Source organism: Plecotus auritus, assembly GCF_963455305.1.
Source record: "Plecotus auritus genome assembly, chromosome: 7".
NCBI classification, from domain to species: Eukaryota; Metazoa; Chordata; class Mammalia; order Chiroptera; family Vespertilionidae; genus Plecotus; species Plecotus auritus.
The window spans coordinates 93,283,908-93,297,188 of record NC_137774.1 but is presented as its reverse complement, the minus strand read 5'-3'; the positions used below and the strand labels follow the sequence as shown (position 1 = coordinate 93,297,188).

Here is a 13,281-nt window from a genome sequence, read left to right as displayed (position 1 = left end):
CAGGGTGAAGCCATCAGGGGTTGCTTTCCCCCATTTGGTGGGTTGGTCTTTGATCCTCAGCAACAAGCTTGATCTTGCTGCCAAGGGTCCCAGAGGGGGGATGAATCTCAGGCTTAGGCGATCCCATGGTTAATCTAAGCAGCTCATTGTTATCAGAACTGTCACCAGCTCTGTTAATTATGATGGATTAGAAACCTCTGGGTTCCCACCCCAAGCTGAGCACCTGTCCTGGTGTAGCCGGTCTCATTTCCTGCTTCAAGGCCACAGCAGGACAGCCCTGGTTCTCTTCTGGCAAGTGTGCTGGGGCTTAGTCTCCAAGGGGCTGATCCTACACCCAGGCAATCACACAGCACATCGCTGAACCAAAGTGTAAACTCCCATTCCCCTCCTTCCCGTGTCAGGCTCCTCTGTGCTCCCCACAGGAGCCTCCTACCCAATCGATCCCCCAGCTGGGTTGGCTTGGCTGTGGAATGAGAGGTATGCAGTGAAGCAAGACAGGCCCAAGCTGAGCCTGGCACAAGGTGGGTGTGGGGCAAAGCAGGCTGGGTGGGGACTGGGTCTCCACCTTCCACTCGGAGGCTACAACTGGGGTGTCCTGGGTTCCTAACCTCTTTTAAAACTCCTGCCAACTCCATGCCAAATGCCTGTTTCCTCCCCACCACCTCCCTCCCTGCCCCCAACATCACCCCCTCTCCTAAGGAGGCTAGGGTAGGAGGAAGGGGAGGAAGCAGGAAGACAAAGGGAGGGGAAGGGCGGAGGTTTTGGAGGAAACTGAGTGGGGGGGCCCCCTGGTGTGGAAAACTCCACGTGCTAAAAGGCAGCTGAGTGGGTCAGAGGAGACAGGAGACATAAATCCAAACCTGTCCCACCTCCTGTCACTTTCTCTCAGGATCCTGGGGCCGTGCGGAGGCCACGTGGCTTTTGGTGGGGTTGAGGGAGGAAGGGCGTGGGATCTGGGCAGCTCTGCAAACAAAGGAGAACCCCATACCAGCATGGAGGTAATAGAAGAACACAGAGCAGGAAAGGAGCATGTGTTACCCCGACTTCTGGGCCCAATGAAACCTGCCCCTTCCTCAACACAGACACAGAGGTTCGCAAGTCAAAGCCCAATTTTATTTACACTCATCCTAAAGCACACGATCTGGGGCTAGAGGACAGATCTCAGGGGAGAGGAGGTTGAGGCCATAGAGGACAGTGACAGGGTGCAGGAGAAGAAAGGGACACAGCGAGAATGGATGGGCCCCTCTCTGAGTGTTCTCCATGGGCTCCCACGTATTCCTGGGCAGAGGCAGAGGTGCAGTCTCATTCAGGATTTGGACTTGGATACAGCAAATCCGATGAGTCCAGCCAGTCCCGCCACACCCAGGGCCATGCCTCCAACAATGGCCATGCCCACCAGTCCATCTGGGGAGAAGAAAAGGGAAATTTTCAGGAGTTGAGCCCCAGCCCACTAGTACCCTGGCTACTGTCTTCTTCCTGCCCACTGCTCAACAGTTGTGCCTCTCCACCTGGATGCATGGGGTGAGAGACTCCAAAGGTTGGACAAAGAAGGCTTCTGAGGTTTTAAGGAGGAATTGCTGGGAGGAAGAGTCATTTAAAGAGAGATCAGAGGGCCCAGGCATGGGGTGGGGAGAGAGAAAGACGACTACACTAATAGTTAAGAAGGACCTAGGGATGATGGGGGCCAGGGAGATAGGAGAGTGGGGAGTGGAGAAAGACAGAGGGGAAGGCGTTCACCTTTCTTCATGGCCTTGTCAATGAGCCGTTCCAGTTCTTTGGCCTGGTTGTTCTGGGGTTCTGTCTGCAGCAGCCCTCGCACATACTTTAGGGCCTTTTCATATTCCTACACTCAGAACACACACACACCCCTCAGTATTTCAGCATTCCTGCCCATCAGAGGGGCCTTCCCTTCACTTGCCCTGGGGGCTCCTCCCTCTACCTCCACCCGCTTCCCTCACAACAGCCCCACCCAATGGAGTAGAGTCCACAAACAACCCCAACTGTGTGGGGATGATAAGCTAGGGGAGATAACAATCCAAGGCCCGGGGCTGCACCCCAATCCTTACTTCACCTTTACCCCACACCCTCTGGCACCCTGATCCTCTGTCTCTCACCTTCCCTCAGCATCCTGACCTGCTGTCACCTGGCACCTCTGTACACGATACGACCCCCTGCCTACTGTCCTTTTTAGGTTCTACCTTGGAGAAAAAGGAGGGTGCTATGGCCCATCCAAGTAGGATGGAATGGGAAGGGAGCTCTCTGCCTTACCTTGAGCCGGTAGTTCCCCACAGCCAGGTAGAAGACATAATCCCGCTGCTCCTCTTTGCTCCCTTTGAGCAATAGCTCTGGGGAGGAGGAAGGAGGAAAGGATGAAAACCACTTCTCTCTTTTCCTAGTACTTGTGTCTGAGACCCTTTCTACTCTCTGAATTCCTATATAATCCTGGGAAAAATCCCCCTCTGTTTCAGCTCAAGTCACATTTGGTTTCTAGTCAAACCTATGGACAGCATGAACCCAGGCTGCCCAAACACCCTAGTGATCAACACTCTGGTACCAAAAATATAGTCAATCCTGGTTCATCCAAGTAAACTGAAAGGAAATCAAGGCACTGGAAAAGCCAAGAGGCATCTCTACTCAGTTTTGACATCTGTTGTGTTTCAACTACAGTTTCTAATTGCCCAAACAAGTGTTAAAAATAAGTTTGTACTCCCCAACCCCTTTTTAAAAATCAGCTGAAAACTCACCTTCAATTAGCCTTTTCTGAAGACCACCACCTGACTCTTAATTCAGTGACTTCCCAGAGGCTTATGTGTTCCATTGTACTCTTAAGCACTAGAATTTGTTGCTAAATAGTTTTGTGGGTGTTGATAAATCTTCCCAAGTGTCTGTACTATCTCCTCAACTAGACTGGCAACCCTTAGAGACCACTTCTTCTACAGCTGTGTTCTGTTGTAGAGGAAACCTTAAAATAATCTGAATTGGCAAATCAGACAAATGTAAGGTGAGATTATTTGCACTAATAATTTTAATAATTTACAATAGGCATTCTTTGCTAGTACACGGATTGTTTTCTTATTTACAACTAGAGGCCTGGTGCATGAAATTCGTGCATGGGGGCGGGGAGGGGGGTGTCCCTCAGCCCAGCCTGCACCCTCTCCAATCTGGGACCCCTTGGGGGATGTCCAAATGCCAGGATCAGGCCTAAACCAGCAGTCGAACATCCCCCTCACAATCCAGGACTACTGGCTCCTAACCACTCACCTGTCTGCCTGCCTGATCGCCCCTAACTGCCTCTGCCTGCCTGCCTGATCGCCCCTAACTGCCTCTGCCTGCCTGCCTGATCGCCCCTAACTGCCTCTGCCTGCCTGCCTGATCGCCCCTAACTGCCTCTGTCTGCCTGCCTGATAGCCCCTAACCACCTCTGCCTGCCAGCCTGGTGGCCCCTAACTGCCCTCCCCTGCCAGCCTGGTCACCCCCAGCTGCCCTCCCCTGCAGGCCTGGTTGCCCCCAGCTGCCCTTCCCTGCAGGCCCTGGTCACCCACAACTGCCCTCCCCTGCCGGACATCTTGTGGTAACCATCTTGTGGCGGCCATCTGTGACAATGTCGTGCGACACCACCTAGGCTTTTATTATATAGGATTAATTGACCAAGACAGAGGGGGTTCAAAGAAATGTAAAGGTCAAATATTGTGGCCTCTGACAAATGGTGACCCATTCCAAAACAATGGGAAATAGGAGTCCAATCAAAAAAGCATCATTTGCTCACAGGTTTTTGGGACTGTCTTCTGCACCTCTTCCATGCCACCCTCACAAAAGGTTTCAACAACAGCTGCTGAATAAGTGACATGATGGGGAGCAAAGAGCACAGGACTGAGACACAGGAGACAGGAGACTCTAGTCCTAATTAAGCCATTAATAGCTGTAGGATTTCAGACAAATCACTTTCTTTATGGTTAGACTAGCAGATCACCAAAGTCCTGTGGAAACTGTCATGGTCTGTTTGGCAAAACAATGAGGTGGTAATTAGCCCAAAGTACACTGGAAGCCAGGCTAATGTGTATAGTCCTGTTAGTGAGTTTACGGTAAAATAACTGTTAAGTGTCTGTAATAACAGGTCCCATGTTGAAAAAGAATCCCACCACTTGAGATGGAGGGAGGGAATGACCAATGGCAGGAGAGAAGGGCAGATCCTGATTGCAGTTGGGAAGGGGAGTAGGGTAGCCGGGCACCTCACCCTCCAGCAGTGCAATGCCTTTACGGATGTCATCGTTGTACTTGCTTCGCACCAAGCACCAGGCATACTCAAACTGCGTGCTCTTGGACACCGAGCCTGCTGCCTTCTCAGACTGAAATTTCTTTTCAAACTTCTGCCATAGGAGAGGAGAGGAGTCATTTAGAAATGAAGAGGGCAAACCACTTCTCTATCAGGACCTTGTGTCCATTTCCCAGTTACACTCCATCTTTCCCAGTCTCTGCCATATTTCCCTCACGGGTCTTCATACCTGGCTCCACAAGTTCTATCTCCATCTCTGGGACCCCAGGCTTTCAGTTTCTTGTGGGCGGCATGTCTCTGGACAGTCTCTCCCCCCCCCCCCCCCTCCGCCCATCTCTGTTCCCTCCCCCTACTGGTACTGAGTGGAGATGCCACCTGGTGGTGGTTCCAGGCACCGCTCCCGGAGCAACTGACCCCGAGTGGCTAAACAGTAAACATGCTGTTCAACAACAGTCAGAACTGCTCAACTGCCCACACAATCCCTGTCGGAGACTGCTTCCCCTATCCCATCCCACCTTGCCGAGTCCGGACTTTTTCTTATCTGCAAAGCGGGAACAAGATGCTGCCTACCTCTCATAACTCAAAGATTGAGATATCGCCTGCGATGTACTTAGCACCGTGCCGGATACAATGAGTAATATATACTTTATGTGGGTCGCCACTGAGGGAGCACTCTAAAACAGGTTAGGACTCTGACCTAACTGTTGCACGCACCCAGAACCCATCAAGTCTTTCCAAGCCAGACTCCAGGCCTTGAGTCTGAGGCGTGGTGACGTAGGAAACTACAACTCCCATTAGTCTCTGGGGCAAAGTGGAACATCTCGGCAGGAGACGGACGCTGCAAAGGCTGCCGGGAGTAGTAGTTCAGCGTGACTAGGGAAAGCTGATGATGAGAAAAGGGTTTGGCCCCTATCCGATTCTTCTCAGGACCCGCCCGCCCGAACCTTTCCTCTCCCTCCCTCTGGGCCAGGCCTCACCAGCAGGTCGTCCACAGACACCAGCTCGTTTAGCACGGCCTCCATGGCCGCCGGCCCCGCAATCCTCACACCTCAGACGTTACTGTGCCACCAACTCCATGGCCCACTGGCAGGAGGGGAGAACCACTTCCGGCGTTCAGCGGAAAAGGGCCCCCTCCCCTACGCAGAGCCAATCGCTGCACGTAGCAACGCTAAGCCCGCCCCACGCCGACTGAGTGGAGCCCCGCCCCTTCCTCCCCGCACAGTGGGCGTGCCGATGGCGTCAGTAATTCTTTCCCTCAGAGGGGTCCCACAGTCAATCTCACACCCAGCGGGCTGCTTACAATGCCACTCATGGCCTTCCTGGGTGCCCTGCATATGCCTTCCTCCAAATAGCACAAAGAGGAAGGTGAGAACCGAGCATGGATCATATAATTTTAGGGACCAGTCTAACCCTACCCGTCTCACCCTCCACCCTAAGATGAGCTATAAGACCCTCCCAGAAACCTGGGACCCTGGAAGCTGTGTGACTTTTCAGTGCCTGGAAGAAAAATAGAATTACCAGCCCTAGCTGGTTTGGATCAGTGGATAGAGTGTCGGCCTGAGGACTGAACGGTCCCGGGTTCGATTCCAGTCAAGGGCACATGCCTGGGTTGTGGGCTCAATCCCAGTAGGGGGCGTGCAGGAGGCAGCCAATCAACGGTTCTCTCTCATGGTTGATGTTTCTAGCTCTCCCTCTCCCTTCCTCTCTGAAATCAATAAAAAATATATATAAAAGAATTACCAGGATCTCTACTACTCTTACAATACAAAAGGGCATAAACTGGATCTGTTATCCATACACCCAGAGACTAAGAAAAGCTGTTGCCATTACTTGCAGAAAGGGTCCAATCTTTTAAATATTACTTATATAATATTCCCCCGAGGGGAAAGGACTGCTGTGTGGGGTGAAGGGCAATGAGGAGCTTGGCAGTAAGGAGCAAAAAAGCAAAGAAAGATGAAATGCTGCTGGCTGCTCCAGCATCTATTCTATGCAGAGATGGGACTGGGTAGGTAATGACTTTCAATATTCGTTTTACCTTTTTAAAGAGAAAACCACAGGCCCAAAATAGTATCACTCAGTGTAAAAGCCATATCAAACCTAGATTTAATACCCAATTTAATTGCAATTTCAACCTCTCCCAGAAATGTAATCTTAATCAAGTCTGGAATTTTCTGGTCAAGCACAAATAAGGTAAATCTATCATGTCTCCCCCCCCCCCCCACCCCTACCCAAGAATTAAAAGGCAATCTGCATGATAAAAACCCTTGCCATTCCCCTCTCCCTAAAAGAAGTCCTTGTCTAAAAAACATAATTTTCTTCTCTTGCTAATAGCTCCATTTCATACAACCCCTTAGAAGCATCCTTGTTGCTACATGAGATGCTGCCCCAGTGAATCATTTAATAAAGTCAATTAGATCTTCAAATTTACTCAGTTGAGCCAGGCTGGTGTGGCTCAGTGGTTGATCATTGGCCTATGAACCAGGAGGTCACAGTTCGATCCCAGGTCAGAGCACATGCTTGGGTTGTGGGCTCAATCCCCAGTAGGTGCGTACCAGAGACAGCCGATTGATGTTTCTATTTCTCTATCCCTCTTCCTCCCCCCTCTCTCTAAAATCAATGAAAACATATTTTTAAAAATTTACTTGATTTAATTTTTTAAACAACTTTGACCCACAGTGCTCATTAGAATGTAAGTTCTATGAAGGAAGGAACTAAATCTTGTTTATCCTTGCATCTCCAGCTCCTAGGCAATTAGACAGGCATGAGTAGAATAGAAACAGGTACAGAAAGTTGACGGGTAGAATGGGCAAGACTGGGATGGGACCTTTTCCCCCAGGGTGACCTTCCCTCCCCTAGCATGTCTGGTCAGACTCCCCGGATCTTTCCTCTTCTGGCATGTCACTAGTCATGTGGTAGACCCTCTCCTCCCCCAAGAGGAAAAACAAGGGGGTGGGAGAATAGCATCATATGACTCACTTGAGCATTAAGCCCTGAGATAACATCTAGGCCTCAGCTATGTTTCAGCTCCAGGCCCCCCCCAAAAAACTCCAGCAAGGCCAGGCAGGTGATGCCAAGGCTGGCATCAGGACCAGCTGTGATGACTAATGACCCCCTCCCATGGCACTACTAACCAGTGGAGACCATGATGGGAGAGGATACATCTAGAAAGCTGATAAAATTCTGTTCAGATCCTCCCCTGAGATGTCCCCTAAAATCCCTGTCTTGGGGAAATGGATAAATCCCCTTCAGACAAAGGACTCAGAGTGTTCTACTTTCCCATCTCCCTTTGCTTCCCCTCCCCTGCCCTTGAGTGCGCCCGCCTTTCCCCCTCCCCTTCCACAAGGAGCATTATCCTTGCTTTCTTTCTCCTAAGTTCCCAGCGTTCTTCTTTTGCCTCTGTAACTTGTTCCTTGAGCCCACGAAGCCCAGGTGGCTCTTTTTCTACCTCTGTGACTTTCTAAATAAACTTTTACTTGTACTCGAGTCTTGGCTCCGAATTCTTTCTTACCGGAACTCAAGCACCAAGGTTGCTGAACCCAGGTCCAATTGTCAGTAACATTCTGGTGCGGTTTCCCCACTAACACTAGCACAAGATCAATGTTCAATAAATATTTGTTAAATAAACATGAAATAAAGCCAACACTAGTACAACCATACCCTGCTTAATGATGGAGATACATTCTGAGAAATGCATTGTTAGGCGATTTTCTTGTTTGAACATCAGAGTGCACTTACACAAATCTAGATGGTATAGTCTAATACACACCTAGGTTATATGGTATAGCCCAGTGGTTCCCAACCTCTTTTTGACCATGCCCCACCTAAGCACCTCTAAAATTCTGATGCCCCCTGTGACATATAATTCTTATTATTCAAAAAGTGAACTCCTGTTCACTTGAAGGAAGCCTAAAAGGCCATTAACTTGGTCTAAATAAGCTTCAAAAGAACATGGCAGCCATGAAAGAGAAAATAAAAGAATGAAAGGACAGTTGAAGTACTGAGGAAGAAATCACTAAGAAATTGTTAAAAATAGTAATAATATGAAGTGATATGAAAAAATAGCAAAGTTTCAAAACATATAATAGAGAATTGAAATGCATGTCACAATATATATTTATATACTGCACATGAGGCTCTTAGAACCATAAGAAATGCAAAAAATTCACTGTTAATAACTCATTTTTGAATTGCCCACCTTAAAAATCAAATTGCCCCCGCTGTGGGGTGTGTGTCCCATGTTGGGAGCCAGGCCAGCGGGGGGAAGGGGGGCAGTGAGGGGCGACCAAACGACCGAATAGCAGGCTGCGTGGGGCGACCAGGCAGGCGGGGGGTGGGGGGGGGCAGTTGGCGGTGACCAGGCCAGCAGGGGAGGGGGGGCAGTTGGGGGTGATCAGGCCAGCAGGCTGGCAGGGGGGGACAGTTAGGGGCGATCTGGCAGGCAGGCAGGTGAGCAGTTAGGAGCCAGCGGTCCCGGATTGTGAGAGGAATGTTCGACTGCCAGTTTAGGCCCAATCCTTGGTATTGGGCCTAAATCGGCAGTCGGACATCCCCTGAGGGGTCCCAGATTGAGAGGGTGTAGGCTGGGCTGAGGAGGCCCTCCCCTCCACCCCCGCTGTGCATGAATTTCTAGTCCCTGTAATAAAAGACAGATTAGCAGTATAAAAACAAACAAAAATTTAATAACATGTATACCTCCAGTATACTTGGGAGAGACCCAAAACAGTTGAGTAATTCACCAAAATGGTTGAAGCCACCACCTTAAATACCATCCATCTTCAGCTGAAAAGATGTTGAGGGTGGGAAGAGTGAGTTATAGGAGGTTATCAGGAAAAACACAGTAAAAAAAGAGTAAGGTTGTTATGCAGATTTAAGTCTTTGCCTTTAGTATGGGTAAGAGTTTCTATAGATAACTCCTGGTATAGCAAGGCAGACACCCTTACAAGTGTAGATTTCCCTTACAATGTAGTAAATGTTTTTTTACAAAGGGTAACTTCTACTAGATTTTCAGAGTTTCTCCCATGTCAGCTGTTTGTTAAAATTAACTGGCCTAAAATAATCCTCATGCCAAATAGACATATTTTGGGGACACAAATTCTATTCCCCTGCAGTACATGCTACAAATCTGTATGGCATGTTACTGTACTGAATACTGTAGGCAACTGTAACACAATGGTATTTGTGCAATGTGTTATACTATGACATTATGACATCACTAGGCGATAGAAAATTTTCAGCTTCATTATAATCTAATGGGACCGCCTTCATATATGCGTTGCAGCACATGATTGTAAAGAGGGCAGTGCAAATGCAGAGATTATCATACAAATCACCTTTCATGTTTGCAAATCCCCTTAAATTTATTTTATTGTCATAATAGACTTGTGAGGTATATATGTGTGCTATTCTTTATTTGGCTTGGGCACTTGAAATTATTTTGATATGAGCTCAGTAAACTTTGACAAAAACTTCAGTTTGGAGAACAGGCTCTTTTATGACTGCTAGCATAAAATTTTTCAAGAAGAAAAATTCACGTTCATTCAAAGTTGCATTGAGCACCTAGTTCTGGCTGGGCTTTGGGGTAAGCAGAGGGGATAAAAAGATGTACATAGCCGAAACCGGTTTGGCTCAGTGGATAGAGCGTCGGCCTGCGGACTGCAGGGTCCCAGGTTCGATTCCGGTCAAGGGCATGTACCTGGGTTGCGAGCACATCCCCAGTGGGGGGCGTGCAGGAGGCAGCTGATCGATGTCTCTCTCTCATCGATGTTTCTAACTTTCTATCCCTCTCTCTTCCTCTCTGTAAAAAATCAATAAAATATATTAAAAAAAAAAAAGATGTACATAATATGAAGCAGACTAGGACCAAAGACAGAGTAAGTACTGGCAATGCAGGGAATATAGTAAGACCAAAGGATATTATTTTTATTAGAATGTTACTTCTGTGGAGTGGCCTACTGCACCTTAATCATCTTTGTATCTGCTGCAGCTCTTGGCACAGGCCTAGTGCATGGCAAAAGCGCCATCAGAGTTTTTTGAATATATGTATGTGAGGAAAAAAGAATGCCTTAGTTGGCTCATTTCTGTGCCAATGAAGAGGTCCTAAGTTTGAGCTTGTCTTTTGGGGTCTAGTTAGCATAGCTTGCCACCTTGGATTATAGGGATAGGATATAGTGACTGTTAATTTTACATCCAAATTATGTTTGTCTATCTTCTTCAACCAGAATCCAAATGCAAACCACTGTCATTTCTGCCTAGATTACTTCAACAGTCACCTTACTGGTCCCATGCATCCATTCTTGCCCCATTACCATCAATTTACCACCTAGTAGTTAGAGGGATTGTACTAGTATAAAAACATAGTTCTCAATTCACCTGAAACCTTTTAGTGGCTGATCTGTCATTAGAACAAAGGCCAAAATCTTGTAACACAGCCTACAAGGTCTTCTATAGTCTGGTCCATGCTTAACTCTCTGCCTCATTTCTTCATTATTACAGTTAAAAAACAGCCCAGCCAGCGTGGCTCCATGTTTGAGCATCGACCTATGAATGATTTGATTCCGGTCAGGGCAAATGCCTGGGTTGTGGCCTCTATTCCCAGCGTGGGGCATGTATGAGGCAGTCAATCAATGATTCTCTCTCTTCATTGATGTTTCTATCTCTATGTCCCTCTCCCTTCCTCTCTGAAATTAATAAAAATATATTTTAAACAAACAAAAAAAATTCAAATGAGTAAATTTGAAGATCTAATTGACTTTATTATTTAATTCATGAATTGGGTAGCATCCCATCTAACAACTCCAACTGGTGTTGTATAAAATGAAAGGCTTTTTTTATAGGAAGAAGGGTAGACAAGGGAGCTATTAACAAAAGTAAAGATTATTTTAAGACTAGGACATCTTTTGGGGATGGAGGAAGGAAATGGCAAGGATTTTTATCATGTAGGTTGCTTCTTCTTTCTATGGAGGATGGAGGGAGTACAAGTAACATATTACCTTAATGGTGCTTGATCAGAAATTCTAGACTGATTAAGATTACATTTTTAATTGATTAAGGTATTACATGTGTCCATATCCCCCAGTGCCCCCCCACTCCACTCCCATACATGCCCTCACCCTGCTGCTGTCTCTGTCCATTGGTTATGCTTATATGCATGCATACAAGTCTTTTGAGTGATCTCTCCCCCTAACCCCCACCCTCCCCTACCTTCCCTCTGAGGTTTGAGCATCTCTGATCGATGCTTCTGTCTCTGAATCTGTTTTTGTTCATCAGTTTATGTTGTTCATTATAATCCGCAAATGAGTGAGATCATGTGATATTTATCTTTCTCTGACTGACTTATTTCACTTAGCATAATAGTCTCCAGGTCGATCCATGCAGTTGCAAATGGTAGGAGTTCCTTCTTTTTTACAGCACCATAGGATTCCATTGTGTAATGTACCACAGTTTTCTAATCCACTCATCTGCTGATGGTCATTTAGGCTGTTTCCAAATCTCAGCTATGGTGAATAGTGCTGCTATGAACATAGGGGTGCATATATCCTTTCTGATTGGTGTTTCCAGTTTCTTGGGAAATATACCTAGAAGTGGGATCACTGGGTCAAATGGGAGTTCCATTTTTAGTTTTTTGAGGAAATGCCATATGGTTCTCCACAGTAAGATTACATTTTTTAGAAAAATATATTTTTATTGATTTCAGAGAGGAAGGGAGGAGAGAGAGAAACATCAATGATGAGAGAATTACTGATCAGCTGCCCCCTCCACCACTCCCACGGGGGATCAAGCCTGCAACGTGGCATCGAACCTGGCACCCTTCAGTCTGCAGGTCAACTCTCCATCCACTGAGCCAAACCAGCCAGGGCAAGATTACATTTTTTGAGAGGTTGAAACTACAATTACGTGAGGTATTAAGTCTAAGTTTGACCCAGCCAGTGTGGCTCAGTGGTTCAGCATCAATATATGAACCAGGAGGTCCTGGTTCGATTCCCAGTCAGGGCACATGCCTGGGTTGTGGGCTGGATCCCCAGTAGGGGGCATGCAAGAGGCAGCTGATCAATGATTCTCTCTCATCATTGATGTTTCTCTCTCTCTCTCTCTCTTCCTCTCTGAAGTAAAAAAATATATTTTTAAAAAATCTAAGTTTGTTATCATTGGCCTTAGCACAAGTGACACCATTTTGGGCCTGTGGTTTTCTCTTTAACACTATCTCTCCCTGTCTGTACTCCAATCCCACAGGCCTCTTTCAGTTCTGAAAACCCCTACTGGCCGCAGGCCCTCTGGACAGACAGTTCCCCTATCTGGAACATCTATCCCCTCCCCCTTTTCTTATTCGGCTCATTCATTCACTCATGATTTAATTCACTCAGCAAATACTTATTGAGCACCTACTATGTGCCAGGCACTGGCACTAAATAAAATGAATTTCCTGTTCTCAAGGAGCTTGCTTTTTTTTAAAAAAAATATATTTTATTGATATTTTACAGAGAGGAAAGGAGAGGAATAGAGAGTTAGAAACATCGATGAGAGAGAAACATCGATCAGCTGCCTCCTGCACACCTCCCACTGGGGATGTGCCCGCAACCAAGGTACATGCCCTTGACCGGAATCGAACCTGGGACCCTTCAGTCCGCAGGCCGATGCTCTATCCACTGAGCCAAACCGGTTTCGGCAAGGAGCTTGCTTTTTAATGGGGGAAACAAAAAATAACTGAACAAGTAAATAACTAAATACAATAATGTCAGAAGTTGAAAGTGCTATGAAAACAAAGCAGGGTAAAGGAATTGTGAGAGAAGAGGAGCGCCTGAAGAAGCCCCCTCTGGAGAGCTGACACCTGGGCAGAGCACTGAAGTGAATGAATGAGCCATGCAGGTAAATGAGGAAGAACATTCCAGGCAGACAAAGCAGCAAGTGAAACAGGTTGAGGAGGGAACCTACAAAGGCTGTTTGAGTCCAGCCAAGAAGCCAATGTGACTGGAGAGGGGTGGGCAGGCAAAGGAAGGAGTGACAGAAAATGA

At 47.2% G+C, this 13,281-nt stretch overlaps 1 protein-coding gene across 1 annotated transcript; it reads right to left on the bottom strand.

Annotated features, from left to right (window-relative positions):
* Positions 1-1,091: 1,091 nt before the first annotated feature.
* FIS1 (fission, mitochondrial 1) lies at positions 1,092-5,463 on the bottom strand. The gene is made up of 5 exons (XM_080679922.1): positions 5,251-5,463; positions 4,235-4,367; positions 2,269-2,345; positions 1,738-1,843; positions 1,092-1,404 (listed from the first exon to the last, which is right to left on the bottom strand). Exons 1-5 carry the CDS (start codon positions 5,293-5,295, stop codon positions 1,307-1,309), a joined length of 459 nt encoding a protein of 152 aa, XP_080536048.1. The 5' UTR covers positions 5,296-5,463; the 3' UTR covers positions 1,092-1,306.
* Between the last annotated feature and the right edge of the window lie 7,818 nt (positions 5,464-13,281).

What these genes read in the sequence shown, in the direction of transcription:
- FIS1 (XM_080679922.1), bottom strand. Translation starts at nt 5,295, where the DNA reads ATGGAGGCCGTGCTAAACGAGCTGGTGTCTGTGGACGACCTGCTG. An exon ending in TGTCTGTGGACGACCTGCTG is followed by an intron (nt 4,368 to 5,250) that starts GTGAGGCCTGGC and finishes CTCCTATGGCAG; the next exon opens with AAGTTTGAAAAGAAATTTCA. An exon ending in AGGCATTGCACTGCTGGAGG is followed by an intron (nt 2,346 to 4,234) that starts GTGAGGTGCCCG and finishes CCTCCTCCCCAG; the next exon opens with AGCTATTGCTCAAAGGGAGC.